General features: G+C 42.9%; 1 protein-coding gene across 2 annotated transcripts in view; it reads left to right on the top strand.

Annotated features, from left to right (window-relative positions):
- Positions 1–19,294, top strand: part of SLC4A8 (solute carrier family 4 member 8) — an 81,872-nt gene that overhangs the window by 33,839 nt on the left and 28,739 nt on the right. For both annotated transcript variants that reach the window (XM_055395538.2, XM_088836899.1), the window contains exons 6-14: positions 390–578; positions 2,300–2,391; positions 3,642–3,799; positions 5,003–5,090; positions 6,009–6,155; positions 7,001–7,101; positions 12,828–13,002; positions 13,598–13,731; positions 14,834–15,079. In XM_055395538.2, the coding sequence (XP_055251513.1) occupies positions 390–578; positions 2,300–2,391; positions 3,642–3,799; positions 5,003–5,090; positions 6,009–6,155; positions 7,001–7,101; positions 12,828–13,002; positions 13,598–13,731; positions 14,834–15,079 (1,330 nt within the window). The remainder of the gene's footprint in view (positions 1–389; positions 579–2,299; positions 2,392–3,641; positions 3,800–5,002; positions 5,091–6,008; positions 6,156–7,000; positions 7,102–12,827; positions 13,003–13,597; positions 13,732–14,833; positions 15,080–19,294) is intronic.

Below are 19,294 nucleotides of genomic sequence, written 5' to 3'. Positions count from 1 at the left end.
ACTAGATGTGAGATCATGGGGATTTTGTAATTTTGGGGCCTCAGTTTCCTGATCTGTAAAAATTGTTATAATACCACCTACTTTCCAGAGGTTTTATAAGGATCAGATTAGATCATTATGTAATAAGTTCAGAGTGTAGTTCCTGGCACATGTTAAGCGCTCAATAGTTTCCATTTATAAAAGTAATAATTTGTTACATGAATAATGTGTAATGTGTCACAGCTGCTATCAGCAGTTAGCTCTTTCAGGCACTGATACAGAGACTGTAACCTCAGTGACCCTGGTAGAACTGCTTCCGCCTACTCCATGTCCCTCACCTCACCTGACCTTGCCTTCTTTGGAATCATTGACCATCAGTTTGAGTGTTCATGTTAGCACCTGCCTTCCAGACCTGATCCTGGACCAGCAGGAGCTGTTCAGTGACCTGAATGACAGCATGAGGGTTAAAGTCCGGGAAGCCCTTCTCAAAAAGCATCATCATCAGAATGAAAAGAAGAGAAATAACCTCATCCCCATTGTTCGCTCCTTTGCTGAGGTTGGCAAGAAGCAGTCTGATCCACATTCAATGGATAAACATGGTAAGATTATTAGGAGTAACTGCTTTCTTTTTAGATTAATAAGACATTTAGGCACTAGTTGGAGATGCTGAGTTACTAGAGGGCAGGAACAGCATTTCTCTAATATGCTTTCATGCTCACTTAGACACAGTCCCTTTTGAGGATTGGCCAGATGGGTGGCTGGGACTGGCGACCATCATCTCTTGTGGCACTAAGGATGCATGCCTCAGATACATTTCAGTGGACCTCAGGGGAAAGGTTTGTGCTCCAGAATAGCCTCAGAACTGATGTAACTTGGGGAGTGTAGGGAAAGATCAAATTAGCCAAGATGGCCTTGTCAGGCTCTCTCACCCCATGCCCTCTCACTTTTGCCCCACGTTTTATAATAATGATTCTATATCAGCTGAGATCACTTATAGCACTGCAGATGCACGTTCCGAGATACTCGCTTGCCTACAGCCTACTTTTGTTCTGTAAGCATATATAAGCTTCACTTGGCATGCCAGAGAGAGAGTTGGCTGTGCTGTGGGGGGGCTACCTTATGGCTGCATTATGGTGGTGAGGCTGCGTTAAGGCTGTGTCTACTGGGTCAACCACGAGAGGAGAGAATACAGCGTGTCCATTGCTATGGCTGCTGTGCCATTCAGGAGAGAATAAATGTGTTTGCAGTTCCTATGACTCCTTGAGTTTTCTTCCAGCTTCCCTGCTCGCACCTTGCCTACCCTGGGCTCAACGAACAGTGTACACATGAGATACAGCAAGATAGCTGGTGTAGTCAGCAGGATCAGCAAAACAGGGAGATAGCCACACTGGGGATAATTTGGCTCCAGAGAAGGTCAACTGGAGCTTTTTAGAAGTAAACAAATGTCTTAGATTAGGGAGGCAAAATGTAGTAGTGTAGACTCTTGAGTCAGATTTCCAGGCTTGAGATTCTGGCTTCAACTCTTGCAAAGATCTTGGACAACCTCCTGAACCTTTTTAAGCCCACTTTGTAGAGTAAGGATAATGATAAGATCTACTCCATCAGTCTGTTGAGAGGCTTCAATAAGTTAATCCGTGTAAAGCCCTGAGCCAGGTGTGTGGTGGGTTGTGAACATCTGATGAATTTCAGCTGCTGAATGCTTTCCATTTCTGTGGCCAGGCTGGGGGTCTCCTTGTCCCCACATTTACCAAAACACAATGTATATGGGATATGCCTGGGGATCCATATTTGAAAAGTTCTCCATAGGAATTTATGGTGTGCACTCCCGGTTGAGGATTAAGTGAAGTCGCTCAGTTGTGTCCGACTCTTTGCAACCCCAGGGACTGTAACCTACCAGGCTCCTCAGTCCGTGGAATTTTCCAGGCAAGAGTACTGGAGTGGGTTGCCATTTCCTTCTCCAGGGGATCTTCCTGACCCAGGGATTGAATCCAGGTCTTCCATATTTCAGGCAGATGCTTTACCGTTTGAGCCACCAGGGAAGCCCAGTGGTTGAGGATTACTGCCTTTAATAAAGGAAGAAAAGAACATCACAAATGGTTCAGGAAGAGGGTTCAGGGATAGTAAGATCTCTGTGCCCCCTTTACTGCTAGCTGGTAGGTAAGGAGATGGGTATGTGTGGGTCATTGCTTCCTAGTCACCTGAACCTCTTCTCTCTCTGGGCTTTGCAGGAGAGAGCCATGACCAGCCGACAATGGATGGGGGTGTGTCAAAGAGGGAAAGGGCAAGACTCAGAGAATTCTGTTTGATTTTCTCCAAATAGGTCAAACTGTGTCTCCTCAGTCCATTCCAACCACAAGTCTTGAAGTAAAGAATGGAGTGAATTGTGAACACAGTCCAGTGGATTTAAGCAAGGTGAGCAGAGATGTGGAAGTTGGCTCACAGGCCTAAGCATATCCCTTATGGAGCCCAGAGTCCTGTTGCTGGAAGCTGGGTAAGCTTTGGCATTTCAATATCCTTTCTCCAGGACCAGAGCCCCTTCTGCAGAAAAGGAGGCCCATCTGCTCATGTCTTCCTCCTCCTCTGTCCCAGAGAGGGCTGACCTATCAGTTTTCCCCCAGATTCAACCTGCTAAAACCCACTGCTGCTACTGCTGCCGCTGCTAAGTGGCTTCAGTCGTGTCCGACTCTGTGCGACCCCGTAGACAGCAGCCCACCAGGCTCCCCCATCCCTGGGATTCTCCAGGCAAGAACACTGGAGTGGGTTGCCATTTCCTTCTCCAATGTGTGAAAGTGAAGTCGCTCAGTCATGTCCAACTCTTAGCCACCCCATGGACTGCAGCCTACCAGGCTCCTCCATCCATGGGATTTTCCAGGCGAGAGTACTGGAGTGGGTTGCCATTGCCTTCTCCAGCTGAAACCCACTAACCACTGATAAACCACCCTGATGCACAACTTCTGCTGTTTCAGAATTATTTTCTGGTACCTGCTCTCTAGGAGCACCTTCTTACTTCCAAGGTTTTATTTTTCAATTATTCTTATTTATTTACCTCCAAGGGTTTTGTGAAAACAATATTTTTGCTACTATCTCACAACTACTTTGTGGTTAAACTCTTCTTGGTGACTGTGACTTTGGTGTCTGAGGTCTCTCCCACAGAATCCGGGTCCCCCTGCTTGGCTCAATCCTTGATCTCCCGGCTGCCAGCCTTTCCTTGCTCTGGTCTCTCCCTGACACTTTGCAAAACACAGATAGTATTATGTCACTTCTCAGCTCATGAGGCACCCCGAAACCTCAGACAAAGCATTCAGGTATTTTAAAATGGAAACAACTTGACCTGGAGTTTCAAAAACATTTTCTTTGAGGATACATGGTGTAATGGAGTTCAAATCAGAACCCTAGATTTAAATTCTCTCTCTTAGAAGCTCTGTTGTCATGGGCAAGTCAACTTCATCTCTCTGGGTCTCGGTGGCTTCACTTTTCAAAATAAAGAATGAGTCTGATTGGCCAATCTTATCCACCATACAGAGTTATTGTAAGGATTAAGTAAAGTAGTGTGAGAAAAATATGTTAAATCATGAAATGATGCATGAATGTAAGTTGTGAGGAGGGTGATTGATGTGTGAGGTTATGACTCCCACACTGTCGGGGTGCTTTAATATTTTCAGGTGGACCTTCATTTTATGAAGAAAATTCCCACTGGGGCAGAGGCCTCGAATGTCCTGGTTGGAGAGGTGGACTCTCTGGACCGCCCCATTGTCGCCTTTGTGAGGCTGTCTCCAGCTGTCCTTCTCTCAGGCCTGACAGAAGTGCCCATCCCAACAAGGTAAAGATGAAGACCACAAAATACAGTGCCTTCTGTCTAATGCACAGGTTTAGATGAGCCCTAGTGGAAGACACCCGGAGAAGGCGATGGCAGCCCCTCCAGTGCTCTCACCTGGAGACTCCCACGGACGGGGGAGCCTGGTGGGCTGCAGGCCACGGGGTCGTGAAGAGTTGGACACAACGGAGCGACTTCACTGTCACTTTTCCCTTTCATGCATTGAAGAAGGAAATGGCAGCCCACTCCACTGTTCTTGCCTGGAGAATCCCAGGGACAGGGGATCCTGGTGGGCTGCCGTCTATGGGGTCGCAGAGTCGGACACGACTGAAGCAACTTAGCAGCAGCAGCAGCAGTGGAAGAAATCAGCTAATGCCAAAATGTAGGATTAATTAATTTGGGTATTGCTGTTCAAAATTCAGCCATGATCTCAGAAAACGGATATATTTGATTAACCTCTGTGCAGAAGAATTGTAAGACTTTCAAGGCTGTGACTGTGCAGTTTCTATGGGAAAATTGAGACTCAAAGAGCATTCTGAAGACGTAGTAAGAACCACTTACTTGGGATAGGCAGCCTGTCTTGATCTCCCCATTCTGCAGAGCTTTATCCCAGGGAGACATCTCTAAGCAAAGGTATTGACGTCTCTTTCCATAGTTCTGGCAGGATTTGTTTGGTTTGCAAATATGTCCATATTTGTTTCAAAGCCTATTCATGAGCTCTGAAAGTGGTGATTCAGGTGATTCAGAGTCCCATTAATTGTGGAGTATTCAGATGTCCGGGACACAGTTTAGACTCCTCTGCAGGGCTTGATCATTTCAATTGCCTTATCCTTCTCCTCTCCCATCATTTTCTTATTAGAGCAATGAATGAGATTCAGATAACCTTGAATTTGCACTACAATGCCATGTTTTGAAAAAACATCCTTTCTAGAGCAAGGGATTGTGTCTATGGAAACCCTGAGAATTATAACCACATTATTGAATGGAGTCGTACAGATTGCTTCCAATGACTATAGTAGAGCTGTTAGGTCAAGGCTACTCGGATTGCTCCATCATTAGTTTGCATCCTTTTTTTGAAGTTACTATGATAAATTCTCTTTGATAGAACAGAGAAATGTTCTGTTGTTTAGAGAAGAAATTTCCTTATATTTCCTTACATAATTTCCTTATATTTACTTACATAATTTCATCTTTCTTGTGTATTGCCAGGTTTTTGTTTATCCTATTGGGTCCAGTGGGGAAAGGTCAGCAGTATCATGAGATTGGCAGATCCATGGCCACCATCATGACAGATGAGGTATGCACACCACTTCTGCTTTTCATGTGTTCATCTCATAAATATTTATTGTTTACTCTGTGTCAGGCATTGTGCTAGTTGTTGGGGGTAAAATAATTATTGCTGGAAAGCAATGCAGGTCATGTTTTTGAGGACCAAGGCCTCTTGGATTTTCTTCCTCTGCCATCTCTCCCTTTTGGAATAATCAAGGATGCAGAGAAATCTTTTTCTGGGAAAACTATTGCCAAGTAGGATACCAAGTAGGAAAGATATTAAAGCTGACTTAAGTTTCTAGAGAAGATAGTTAATGAAGTGTATCCAAGCTATTTACATAAAGAAACCTCTCTCCCATTTCACGTAAATGAGACCAGTTCATCAGGGGGATGCTCTTGCTTGGGCATTATCATGTGAATGTCCTAGGGTTACTAGACATTTCGGCTGCCCCTGCTGCATCCCTGGTGAGGACTATGCTGCTCAGGTACGTTGCAAAGTAGGGCCTTGAAAAGGCATGTGTCTTAGAGGCAAAGGGAGATGGGGCTGTGTTTTATCAGCCATCTTTGGTTGAAAGACATATTTCATGGAGGATCTTTATTAGTAATTCCATCTAGTTTTTATGCCCATCATGATCAGGAAAATTTCTCATGCATCTTGACTTTTGTTCCATTCTTTGAGGAGAGAAAAGAATTACAAAACTTTATAGAGTCTTGTCTTATCTCTTTCTATACTAATAGACATATATTTAGGTTTTTTTGATGCATCTTTAGATTCATTTTTAAAACTTTTATCCCTGTACTTCTTTAAGTGCTAAACTTATCTACATTTCAGAACCCCATGACAAAGATAAAAACCAAGAGGTTTTATCCATCTTTTACCATATCCACTGGTTATTGTTTAAGTCAAGTGACTTTCAGCTTTCCTGAGGATTTTTTCTTCTCTTAGATTTTTCATGATGTGGCTTATAAGGCAAAAGAGCGAGATGACCTCCTGGCAGGGATTGATGAGTTCCTAGACCAGGTGACGGTGCTTCCTCCAGGGGAGTGGGACCCCTCCATTCGAATTGAGCCACCCAAAAATGTCCCTTCCCAGGTAATGTATGCACATGAGCCAGTGGTGGCTTAGTGTCACTTACTGAGGGCCCACCACGGACACAGCAAAGACCATGTTGGTGGATGCTAAATAAACTGAGATGCGGTTCTGTTGCAGGGTGCCTAGAATGTCAGAAGAGTAATACAATATGAATATTCAGTAACATTGATTGGCCAGAATTACCCTGGGATGAATTTTAAGCCAACTTTTGGAGGATTGGTGTGAAATGGCAGAGAGGAGAGGAGGGGGCTTTTCTTGGGAGTCTATTAAGAATGAAGTCACTAAATGAAAAGTGCTCGGTGCACAGAGTACAAATAGAGTTCCCCATACTTTTATTTTGAGAGGTTAAAGATGGAAGAAAACTTCTACTGTACATTGGTCCCTGGGCCAGGTGCTTTACAGATGCTAATTAAATCTCTCAGCAACATCTCCAAGTAGGTGTTGTTATTCTCTATTTAACAAATGAATAAAAATACTATCGTCAAGGTTTTGAGGTAATAATTACACATAGACAGATTTGCAACTTGAACTCAGGTCATATCTGATGCCAAAACCTTCACGTTTCTGTTTCTGGACAAGACAGAGGAGTCAGGTACCAGTGGAGAGGAACAGAAATTATTTGTTGTCTTTTGTGTTTTTCAGGAAAGTCAATAATCTGTCCCAAATCAGTAAATGCATCTGAAAGCTATAAGAAACACTTGGGTATTCTGGGGGCTGCTTTTGGATTCTCTCATGCTACCCTGACCCCCGCCATCTCCCATCCTCCCACCCCACCTACCTCCGCCATAGCAGGAAAGACAGAATAGGTGGTTGACTTTGCTAACTGAGTGGTCCTCTGTTAAAAGGAGAAAAGGAAAATGCCTGGAGTTCCAAATGGAAACATTTGCCACATAGAACCGGAGCCACATGGGGGCCACAGTGGGCCAGAGCTTCAGCGCACCGGGCGGTAAGTTCTGGAATATTTCACAGCTAATACTGCTTACTGGACAGAAGCTGCATAAAGAAATGAGTCATCTTTGCTTTCAGCCTTCTTCTCTATAGTATCTTTATTGGCTGGGAATGACTTTCCAAATGGGACCACGGACAGTAAGTATTACAGTTCTATCAAATATTGTATCATTCATTCAAGTTTCTAAAACGACCTACCATGTTCTGTCTCACCTCCTATCCTTCCCACACATTGTCTTCCTGATTTGAACATTCCTGCCCCTCTTCATTTCTAGACTAACTGCTCCTTGTCCTTTGATTCTGCTTAGGTGTCCCTTTGGAGAGTCTTCCAAGACACTCTTTAGAAGAGGTTAGATTATTCCTGCTGTGTGATGTCACAGCTTGGAGCCCTGTCCCCTGCCCAGCTACTACCCTCAGCCCAGTCCCCTGTTTATAGCCCTGATCATATTTTATTATTATTTCTTGATTTGATGTCTTTCCTGCCAGAAGGGTTTGCTCCCTAAGGGCGGGGACCCCATTATATTCCTAACACCCAGTTCAGTGCCCTGCATAGAGTGGGTACACAATTATTCTCTGATGAATGACTGTTAGAATGATGACTGTTCTTTAGCACAAGTGGACATGACATGGATAAATATTAAATGGTTATTTTAAGTTAAGAAACCCCTTGGGGTAGGGAAATAAGTGCTATTTTAGGTGTGTCTGAGAATAGGCAACTTACTCTTCTTGGCCCAGATTTTAAGGACAGATGTCCAATAAGGAGGTTCTCTGTGGTAAATGAGGAAAGAGGGTCCCCAGGCTGGGATGTTTTATATTCCAGGTAGGAAGGTAGTAAAAGAGAATGAGATTTGGGGTTGGAGTGGCAGCCAGAGGTGTCTCCCACATTGTGGGAGGAGGTTGGGACCATGGTCTGGCATTGTAAGTTGTGCTTATGTCTAAGAGGGTCTGCTGGGCAGAGATTCTCAGCACAGGACTCAGATGATGGAAAGGAGCTTTAATGTCTACTCTAGGGCTTTCACCTATTTTTTTTCTTCCTTCCTTGAAATTGCTTTCCTTATTTCTTTATCTTTAGTACTCTACCAATGGAAACCCAACATTTGTTTTTTTGAATTGCAGAGAGTGTTAATTTTTCCACTCTTGGAAGTTCAGGGACAGACAGGAGAGGAGACTGAGAAGCCGACAGAATAGCATTTAACTAGCAGTGTTGATAGGGAGAATTCATCCTGGCTGGAGGAATGTATTTGAGGGCTGAAGGATAACTGGGCTCTGGGAGGGATTACTGGAGGAAAGGAGGAGCCCTTTGATGGAAGGGATCACTGAAAAGAGGGATCAAGTTCCAGGAGTAAAGTTCATATTTTCTTTAAAGTTGGAGGAGGTCTGAGTTGTGGCAGAGGAGTCCTGGTATTGAGAAGCATTTCAAAGGATACATTTGTCTTTAGAATAGTTTCCAGGATTGAGACTATCTTAAAGGAGGTGGTGCTTTTTTAAGGGGAAGTGTCTTGGGTATGGATTTTATAGAATTTCAAAGCTGTGATTTATCCTTTCGAATACAAAGGGTGTTCACAACTCAGGACTGAGAGTTTGAAAGTAGTAGAAATGAGGCCAACAACTTTCCTTCAAACACATGATTCTTGCAGAGATGAGAGCTCAGCTTTCTTTCGGTTTCAAAAAGAGAATAAACTAGGATCCAATGCTTTTTTAGAGGAGGGTCACTTGCAATCAATTCCACAAGGGGGTTTGGGAACCCATTAGATTGGATCTATATCTAGACTTGATACAGGATCTGGGAAATGGTGCCTGACATCCCCAAAGAAAAACCCATATAGCCAGGACCATCACACACTTAATCACCAGCCCCCAGTACCTTTACTCACAAGTTCAAATGGGGCTTGAGGACATTCTTCCATAATGCCGAGCAAGGAACTGCTGGAATTGACAAAGCTGAAAGGAAGGGTCATCTAGACTCAGAGCCTCACTCTATTTGCTGTGCCCCTTCCTGAGCTCCAGAAGTTTCCCTCCGAGCCCTTAGGAAAAGACCTCAAGACACGTGACTTTCTTCTTCTTGTAGCTTTTTCAGCTCATATCGGGGATCACAGTTCATGCCAACTCTGGCTCCTTTCCCAGTCTCAAAGTATGTAGGGGTGAATATGAACCTTCCTCTACAGATGGACATCCTAGAGTTTTCTGGACCTTCCTGGACTTCACAGACTAAAACTATATTAACCTGGACTCTGTATTCTTTGTACCTTTAGCTGTGTTTCTTTGAGGTGGTGCAAAAGCTGGGGATGCCATCCTAATTGGATGGAGAGGTACTTAAGATATGCTAGTATAGGCTCTAAGAAGGTAGGAGAGGAGGCAAAGTTGAGAACAGTCTGAGTTGTGTGTGATCTGACCTCCCTAGCCAGGGCCGAGACAGTGTTTTGGGTCTCCCTGATGTTGACGGTAGGTCGTGACGCCAAGGCATTCCCATGCAGTGCGAAGAGCAAAGTCTGACTAGAGTTCCTAGGCCAGAAGCTTTACAGCACAGAGGATGCTCTGCTGAGGGGTTTTCCCAAGTAGATTGGTATACCTCGCTGGAGAAGCCACTTTGGGGAAGGATTGATGAAGAAAAGAATTGGGAGTTACTGTCTGGATGATCCCAGCCCCACTTGAAACAGGTTTCTTCCCAGGCGCAGCAGACAGTTGGATGGCTGGCCTGTCCCTAAAACCCTCCTCAGCCTAGTGGCCCTCCCCACAGGTAAGTCCTTTCTGGATTCAAGCTTAAATTTGTGGCCCTGTGTGCCTCCTGCCGCCCCAGACTTGAATATCAGGATAGTATTAAAAGGGAAAAGAAATCTCAAATATGTGGAGGAAAGCATCCATGTCTGATTATTGTCTGTGCCAGATACTCGATTAGGGTCTGTATGAGTGGGAAATAAGGCAGATTCCAAAACAGGATTTGAAATCATTTTGTTAATTAATGTTATACCATCAATAGGAGCCTCAGATCTTTTCTCTTCCCTTTCAATCACTGCTAGGCAGACAGATGTCCTTCCTTTCTATGGCTTCTTATAAATCCATTTCACATAAATCTTTTGCCAGTTACTCATAGACACTCCTCCTGAATAATGAGCCTCACGCATCCAGGAGGACCAATCATGGCAGCATTGTAGGGTGAGGCTCACTGCTGCAGAAGGTTATTCTCCCAGAATAATACCCTTCAGAGGAAGGTCATTGGTGTTTGGGAGGTAATGCTATGTTGGCTAAGGACCTGGAAAATCTTGAAGGTTGCCCTGGACTAATTGTGGCTGCTCATAAGGTCCTTGAGGAGCTATCTTCTCAGAGAGGAAAGCAAGACCAAGTGACATTTTATTACAAACTATAACCTGGGTCCCAAACTCTGAGGTGGAACTCCCATACTCTAGGTTAGACCCTGTAGATAGCTCCTTACCTCAGCGAGGCCTGCCAGACAGGCTAAAACCAAAGCAGGTCACAAGGCTGACTTTGCCTCTCTCCTCTAAACCCAGGCCCAGACTGTGATGTTACTGCTGTAGGTTGAGGAAGAGTAAACCCCAACTGTGCCCTGCAAACCGAAAGAGCAAGTGGGTCAGATAAAAGAGTGTGTGCCCTGTGTCCATCTGCATACGCATTTGATCTGACTAGATGAGAGAGGGAGCTTTTATATTGCTTTACTGGAGTGTAATTGCTTTACAATGTTGTGTTAGTTTCTGTTGTACAACAACTATGAATCAGCTACATGTATACATGTATTCCCTCCCTCTTGAGCCTCCTTCCCACCCCACCCGCCACTACCATTCTGCCCTTCTAAGTCATCACAGAGCACCAAGCTGAGCTCCCTGTGCTACACAGTAGCTTCCCACTAGCTGTCTGTGTTACACATGGCAGTATGTATATGTCAAAGCTACTCTCTCAGTTCATCCCACAAGAGAGCTTTTGAATGGAGAAAGAGAGCTGGCTCGGCCTTCTCCCCTGGCATACAGATCCCAGGCCTCATGAGACACCTCTAGACTCCTGAGCACAGAGAACGAAAGAGCTAGCTAAGCCTCCTTTCATGAGCGAGTAGATTGGTGTTTTTTAGTTTTTAGCATAGAACATTTCAAACATAAACAAGAGAGGACACTGTAATGAACCCCCATGTGCCCATCAATAGCTACCAACATTTTGCCAATGTTGTTTCATCTATTTCTTCACTACTTAATTATTTTATTTTTATATTTTCTAGATTATTTTAAGCCAAATCACCAGTTACATGTCATTTCACCTGTAACTACTTGAGCAGGTATCTCTGTTCGATAAGGACATTTTAAAAAACAGCTATCATTCCATTATGAAATCTAATAAAATTAACAATAATTCTTTACATTGTCTCACGCTTAGTCCATACTCACCTTTGTGTGATTGTCTTGGCAACATCCTTTTAAAGTTTGTTTGATGCAGGATCCAGTGGAGATTTGCATTTCATTATTATGTTCCCGTTCTATAACAGGCCTCCTCCTCTTTTTTTTTTTTTCTATGCCATTCATGTGTAGAAGAAAGTAGGTAATTTGCCCTGTAGAATGCTGAATGACTCTCTTCAGTGACTCCACTCTTTAAAAATTGCCCCTGTCTGGACATACTCCTCCTTCTTGGTGTAGGACATGTCACTCTTGATCTTTCTCGTCCTTGGGAAGTGGAGAGGGATCTTGAAGTCCTGCCACCAAGTCCTGTTGATTCTGCCTCCTAATTGGCACCCGATCCTCTTTCCAACCCACGGCCTCCAGCCTTGCCCCATGTTCCATTCATGACACTCTCACCGGAGAGGTCCTTTCAGAATGCCTGCTTACTTATGCTGCTTCCCTGTTTAAAGTCCTTCACTGCTTGACGCACCGTTGGATAAATTTCTGATTCCTTTGTATAAGGCCCTTTGTGACTTAGCTTTTCCAACATCTGTACCCTTGTCTATTGATATTACCCCTCACATTGCCTTATCCAGTCATAACTCTTTCAGCTCCTTGAATGGGCCATGCGCTCTCACCTCTAGGCGTCATCCACACCAGCCCCTCTGCCTCATCTTGTACTCCTGGTCCATTCTTGAGTCTTAGCTGAAACGCCCTCCCTGTTTTTTGCGGCCATGGCAGCCTCACAACACTGTCTGTCCCCTGTGCCAGACTGTTCATCCTAGAGAGAAAGGGCTGTGTTTGCCTTGCTATTGTTGCGTGTCCAACACCTGGCACAGTGCTTGGCATGAAGTATCTGTTACTACTTGGCGACTGCATGAATGATTATGCTGATTTCTCAAGTAAGGTGGGTAGTTCAAAGTAAGAATATACAGGTGATAGGGGCTTTTTATCTAGAAAACATATAATAAAACTAACAGTTTTAATACCATGATAGTTTTGTTCATTGCTTCCTAACAGCTCAGAATTTGAAGTTTGAAGCTAATACTTCATTTCATGTTAAATTTTGGGAACTTTTTATTGAATGGATGTTATGCATAGCAAATTAATTATTTTTATGTTTGGGATAATCATTCAAATTCATACCTTTGGTTACAAATAGAATCCATGTTGGAACATGGCCAGAATCCATGCTGGCCGCAGCGAGATCTCTTGTGCTTGGGGTCAAATTGAAGCCAAATATTAACCTCCTTACGGAGCGCATTTGAAGTACTTTCGGATGTGCTCTGTTGGCTTGCTTTAGTGGGAGAGCGACTGCCTTAGACGCCTGTCTGCCGTGTTTCTGCAGGCTCTTTGGGGGCTTGGTGCTGGACATCAAGCGGAAGGCCCCCTGGTACTGGAGCGACTACCGGGACGCCCTCAGCCTTCAGTGTTTGGCCTCCTTTCTGTTCCTGTACTGTGCCTGCATGTCACCTGTCATCACCTTTGGGGGACTGCTTGGAGAAGCCACCGAGGGGCGCATAGTAAGAACTTTTGCCACTTCTAATGGTCCCAAATGGGAGTAAAAACATTATGAGGGCAGCCACGTCTACTGGGAGGAAAATTTCCTGGGCGTGGACTGAAGAGATTGGTTTCTTCCTGTTGAATTACGTAGTCTTCTGACTTCATGCCAAAGAGCAACACCGCTCTCCCTTTAGAACAGACCCTCTTCTGCCTGCATATCAGTTTAGGCAGCCAATTGCCCTGTTGTACTGCCCGTTGCTCCAAGGATAGAAAATTATATGTTGATGGCATCTGAAAATAAGATTTAAGGTGGCTCTGTATGACAGCCCATAATGTGAATGGTGTCATTGTGCTTTCTATGTATAAATAATGAGTTGAGTCATGCGTAGTAGACTTGTCAAGGAATCATATGTAGATGGATTTGGGGACCTAAATTATTGAAGCAGTATCCACTTACAAGAGGATTAGACTATGTACACATCACTCTTGCTGAGACAAAATACAAACAAGTGGCTTGTCAGGTGCATTGGAGAGCTAAGTTAGGAATGTATATAAGCCTGTGTCACTCATTTCAGATGGGCTGTGGACTCGGTGATGTTTTTTTTCCCTCTGTAGAGTGCGATTGAATCCTTGTTTGGAGCCTCCATGACTGGGATCGCCTATTCCTTGTTTGCCGGCCAGGCTCTAACCATCCTGGGAAGTACTGGGCCAGTGCTTGTGTTTGAAAAGATTTTGTTCAAATTCTGCAAGTAAGATATTTGGTTTTCTGAAAACTCTATCTGGATGTGTTAGTTTGCTATTAGGTTTGAATGTTAGGGACCTACTAGAGTGTAAGCAGGCAAAAGCATCCTGTGGTCTGTCACCCTGCCCCCAGGTAGGACCATACCTAAAATAGCAGATCTCCTGGCCCTAAGAACTTTATTAATGTCCCTCAACTTTTGACTTTTTTGACTTTTTATCTTTAAAAGCACTTTCCCTAGCTAATCTAAATTCCTAATGAAAGTTTCCTAAAGAAAACTCAATTTCCATTTCCAGTCAATTTTTCTTTTTAAAAAATTTAATTTTTTAATTGTATGGATTTTTAAAAATTTTAAATTGGAGTATAGTTGAATTACAATATTGTGTTAGTTTCTGTTGTAAGCAAAGTGATTCAGTTATACATATACCTATATTCATTCTTTTTCAGTTTCTTTTCTTATATAGGTTATCATGGAATATTGAGTAGAGTTCCCTGTGCTATATAGTAGGTCCTTGTCGGTTATCTGTTCTATATATCTATATATATATATATAGTGATGTGTGTGTATTCATCCCAAACTCCTGATTTATCTCTCCCTCTTCATGATTCCCCTTAGGTAGCCATAAGTTTGTTTTTTATATCTCTAAGTCTGTTCCAGTCAATTTTTAATTTGAGTTAATACTCTCCCTTTATATTCTGATTGTTGGTGAGGTGTCAGCAATGCCCTCATTTTCCTACTTTTCCTATGAAATCTTTCTTTCATCATGTATTAGAAGTAGGAGCACATGGAGCAAGGACCATTCTCCTTAACTGCGGGAAGAGGATCTTAACCATGTCAGGCAGGAATGGCAGAAGTGGACAGTGGACAGTTTGCACCTTCTCCACTGTTGCTGTCCTTGCTGTGGGAAATATTACCTGTAAAGCAAATCTTTGTCACAACTGCTCCAGGACAGCCTTCAGGAGTAAAGTGCAGTCAGAATTAGGGACAGCTTGCAGTACTGGAGCTGACGATGGCAGATGAATTAACCACATTTCTGGCCCTTGCCTGTAATGCAGTGGGTCAGAATGTAAAGCCATTCACTGACTTTCGATGACCTTTGGTCTTGTTTCAGGGACTACGCCCTTTCATACCTCTCCCTGCGGGCTTGTATTGGACTGTGGACTGCCTTCCTGTGTATTGTCCTCGTGGCAACTGATGCCAGTTCCCTGGTCTGCTACATTACTCGCTTCACTGAAGAAGCGTTTGCCTCCCTGATTTGCATTATTTTCATCTATGAAGCAATAGAAAAGCTGATTCACCTGGCAGAGACCTATCCCATCCACATGCATAGCCAGCTGGACCACCTTAGCCTGTATTAGTGAGTATGCTTCTGCTTCTTTTATTTTTTAAAAAATAAAGTGAAGGGCCTGAGTATAATGGCTGAGGTAGCATGCCATGCGGTGCTTATAGCTTCTGTTAAGGAAGTATGTTGGCCCTCTGGGGGAGGAGACCTGGGGGTCTGCCAGAGGAGAACAGTCAAAAGTGATGATGGGGGACCTTCCCTGGTGGAGCATTGGTAAAAACTCCACCTTCTAAAGCTCAGGGTGTGGGTTCAATTCCTGGCTAGGGAGCTAAGATCCCACATGCCTCACAGCCAAAAACCCAAAACATAAAATAGAAGAATATTGTAATAAATTCAACAAAGACTTTAAAAATTACCCACATAAAATTATTTTTTAAGATAATGATGGGGAAGATAGATTAAGAGTAAGAATCAGAGAGGACTTGAGAAATGCTTTCCAGAGTATGTCTTTTGTGTCTAGGCACTGAGACAAAAAGACTGCAAGTGTAGCAAGGAGGATTCAAGTTAGTTGTTGGGAAGAACTTCTTTTTGCAAAAACTTGTGAGGCTTTGGACCACATCACATTCTCTGTGAGTATATATAGGCTACTCTTAGGAATCATTAGGTAGAAAATATTAATAATTCCTTATAAATCCATAGGTCTCTTACTCTGTATCCAAAAGGTCTAGAAATCTACTTCGTTGTTCAGTTGTCAAGTTGTGTCCAACTCTTTGCAGCCCCATGAACTGCAGCATGCCAGGCTCCCATGTCCTCCACTATATCCCAAAATTTGCTCAAATTCATGTCCACTGAGGCAGTGATGCTACCTAACAATCTCATCCTCTGTTGCACCTTCTCCTCCTGCCTTCAGTCTTTCCAAACATCAAGGTCTTTTCCAGTGAGTCAGCTCCTTCACATCAGATGGCCAAAATATTGGAGCTTCAGTATCAGCATCAGTCCTTCTAATGAATATTCAGGATTGATTTCCTTTAGGATTGACTGGTTTCATCTCCTTACCGCTCAAGGGACTTTAAGAGTCTTCTCCAGCACCACAATTTGAAAGCATCAATTCTTCAGCGTTCCGTCTTCTTTAAGGTCCAACTCTCACATCTGCACATGACTACTGTAAAAGCCATAACTTTGACTATATGGACTTTTGTCAGCAAGATGATGTCTTTGCTTTTTAATATACTGTCTAGGTTTGTCATAGCTTTCCTTCCAAGGAGCAAGCATCTTTTAATTTCATGGCTGCAGTCACCATCTGTAGTGATCTTGGAACCCAAGAAAATAAAGTCTGTCACTGCTTCCACTTTTTCCCCATTTGCCATGAAATGGTGGGACTGGATCTTTGTTTTCTGAATGTTGAGTTTTAAGCCAGCTTTTTCACTTTCATCAAGAGGCTCTTTAGTTCCTCTTCACTTTCTGCCATTAGAGTGGTATCATATGCATATATGAGGTTGTTAATATTTCTCCTGGCAATCTTGATTCCAGCTTGTAATTCATCCACCCCAGCATTTCGCATGATGTACTCTGCATAGAAGTTAAATAAGCAGGGTGACAATATACAGCCTTGATGTACTCCTTTCGAAACTGGGAACCAGTTAGTTGTTCCATGCAAGGTTCTAACTGTTGCTTCTTGACTCACAGATTACTCAGGAGACAGGTAAGGTGGTCTGCTATTCCCATCGCTTTAAGAATTTTCCACAGTTTGTTGTGATCCACATAGTCAAGGGCTTTCATATAGTCAGTAAAGCAAGTAGATGCTTTTCTGGAATTCCTTTGCTTTCTCCATGATTCAGTAAACGTTGGCAGTTTGATCTCTGGTTCCTCTGCCTTTTCTAAACCCAGCCTGTACATCTGGAAGTTCTCAGTTCATGTACTGTTGAAGCCTAACTTGAAGGATTTGAGCATAACTTTACTAACATGCAAAATGAGGGCAATTGTCCAGTAGTTTGAACTGGACACTTTCTTTGGCACTGCCCTTCTTTGGGACTGGGATTAAAACTGACCTTTTCCAGTCTTGTGGCCACTGCTGGGTTTTCCAAATTGCCTGACATATTGAGTGCAGCACTTTAACAGCATCATCTTTTAGAATTTGAAGTAACTCAACTGGAGTTTCATCACTCTACTAGTTTTCTTTGTAGTAATGCTTCCTAAGGCCCACTTGACTTCACACTCTAGAATGTCTGGCTCTACGTGAGTGCCCACACCATCATTGTTATCCTGGTCATTAAGACCTTTTTTTATATAGTTCTGTGTTTTCTTGCCACCTCTTCTTAATCTGCTTCTATTAGGTCCTTACTTTTTCTGTCCATTATTGTGCACATCCTTGCTTGAAATATTCCCTTGATATCTCCAGTTTTCTTGAAGAGATCTCTAGTCTTTCCACTCTATTATTTTCCTCTCTTATTTTGCACTGTTCATTTAAGAAGGCTTCTTATCTCTCCTTGCTATTCTCTGGAACTCTGCATTCAGTTGGATATATCTTTCCCTTTCTCCCTTGCTTTTTCCTTCTCTTCTTTCCTCAGCTATTTGTAAAGCCTTCTCACACAACCACTTTGCCTTCTTGCATTCTTATTTAGGATGGTTTTGGTCACTGCCTCCTGTACAGTGTTACGAACCTCTGTCCTTAGTTCTTCAGGCACTCTGTCTACCGGATCTAATCCCTTGAATCTATTTATCACCTCCACTGTATAATCATAGGGATTTGATTCAGATCATACCTGAATGGCCCAGTATTTTTCCCTACTTTATTTTATATAAGACTGAATTTTACAATAAGAAGCTAATGATCTGAGCCACATTCAGCTCCAGGTCTTGTTTTTACTAACTGTATAGAGTTTCTCCATCTTTCGCTGCAAAGAATATAATCATTCTGATTTCAGTATTGACCATCTGGTGATGTCCATGTGTTAAGTCACCTCTTGTGTTGTTGGAAAGAGGGTGTGTGCTATGTCCAGTGTGTTCTCTTGACATAACTCTGTTAGCCTTCGCCCTGTTTCATTTTGTACTCCAAGGCCAAACTTGCCTGTAACTCCAGGTAACTCTTGACTTTCTCCTTTTGTATTACAATCCCCTATGATGAAAAGGACCCTCCAGTATTCTTGCCACAAGAACCCCATGAGCAGTATGAAAAGGCAAAAAGATATGACACTGGAAAATGAGCCCTCCCCGGTCAGAAGGTGTCCAATATGCTACTGGGGAGGAGTGGATGGCATTTACTAATAACTCCAAACAGAATGATGCAGCTGGGCCAAAGCAGTGGATATGTCTGATGGTGAAAGTAAAGTCTGATGCTATAAAGAAAAATATTGCATAGGGACCTGGAATATTAGGTCCATGAATCAAGGCAAATTGGATATGTGGTTAAGCAGGAGATGGCAAGAGTGAACATCGCTGTCTTAGAATCAGTGAGCCAAAATGGACAGGAATGAGTGAATTAATTCAGATGACCATTATATCTACTACTGTGGGCAAGAATCCCTGAGAAGAAATGGAGTAGCCCTCATAGTCAATGAAAGAGTCTGAAATGCAGTACTTGGGTGCAAACTCAAAAATGACAGAATTATCTTGGTTAATTTCCAGGGCAGGCCATTCAGCATTGTAGTAATCCAAGTCTATGCCCCAAACAATAAATGCTGAAGAAGCTGAAGTTGAGTGGTTCTCTGAAGACCTACATGACTTTCTAGAACTAACACCCCCCCCCAAAAAAAACTACTTACTTACCTAGATTTCAACTTTTTTTTTTCACTTATTCAGTATAGTTTGGCTAAGTTGAAAAAAAGACAGTTTCACTGTGTCTTCATCCTTCTAGGAGAGTCTGGTCCTGTAAACATTTCTTCTCAGGAATGGTGTTCTCTGAATCATGACTAAAGAGAATTCTCCCTATCCTTTAGCTTTGTACATTAAGTTCCCTCCATTCTGGTTGTACCATTCTGATGTGGAAGGTCTGGTTGTAAAGTGAACAATATTAATCTGAAGCTGCCTGAGCAGAAGGCACACTGTGTAGAGATGCCTGCCAACCAGCCTCGATACACTTTTCTAGATTCTAGTTATCCCTTTATTCACACTTTAAAAATAACTCCTTAAACATGTATTAGAATTTAAAAGTTATTTTATTACAAAATAATCACCATCAGGGAATATAATCTTTGAAACCTAGTGGATTTCTGATTGGCATTGGAGGAAGGTTCATTCTTTGACCTTTTTTAATCATTCATTCATTCACTTAACAAATATTTGTTGAGCACT

Source organism: Moschus berezovskii, chromosome 6 (assembly GCF_049115385.1).
Source record: "Moschus berezovskii isolate FMDL1 chromosome 6, NW_MosBer_1.0, whole genome shotgun sequence".
NCBI classification, from domain to species: domain Eukaryota; kingdom Metazoa; phylum Chordata; class Mammalia; order Artiodactyla; family Moschidae; genus Moschus; species Moschus berezovskii.
Note: the sequence above shows the minus strand (reverse complement) of the source record. Positions and strands in the feature narration are given on the sequence as shown.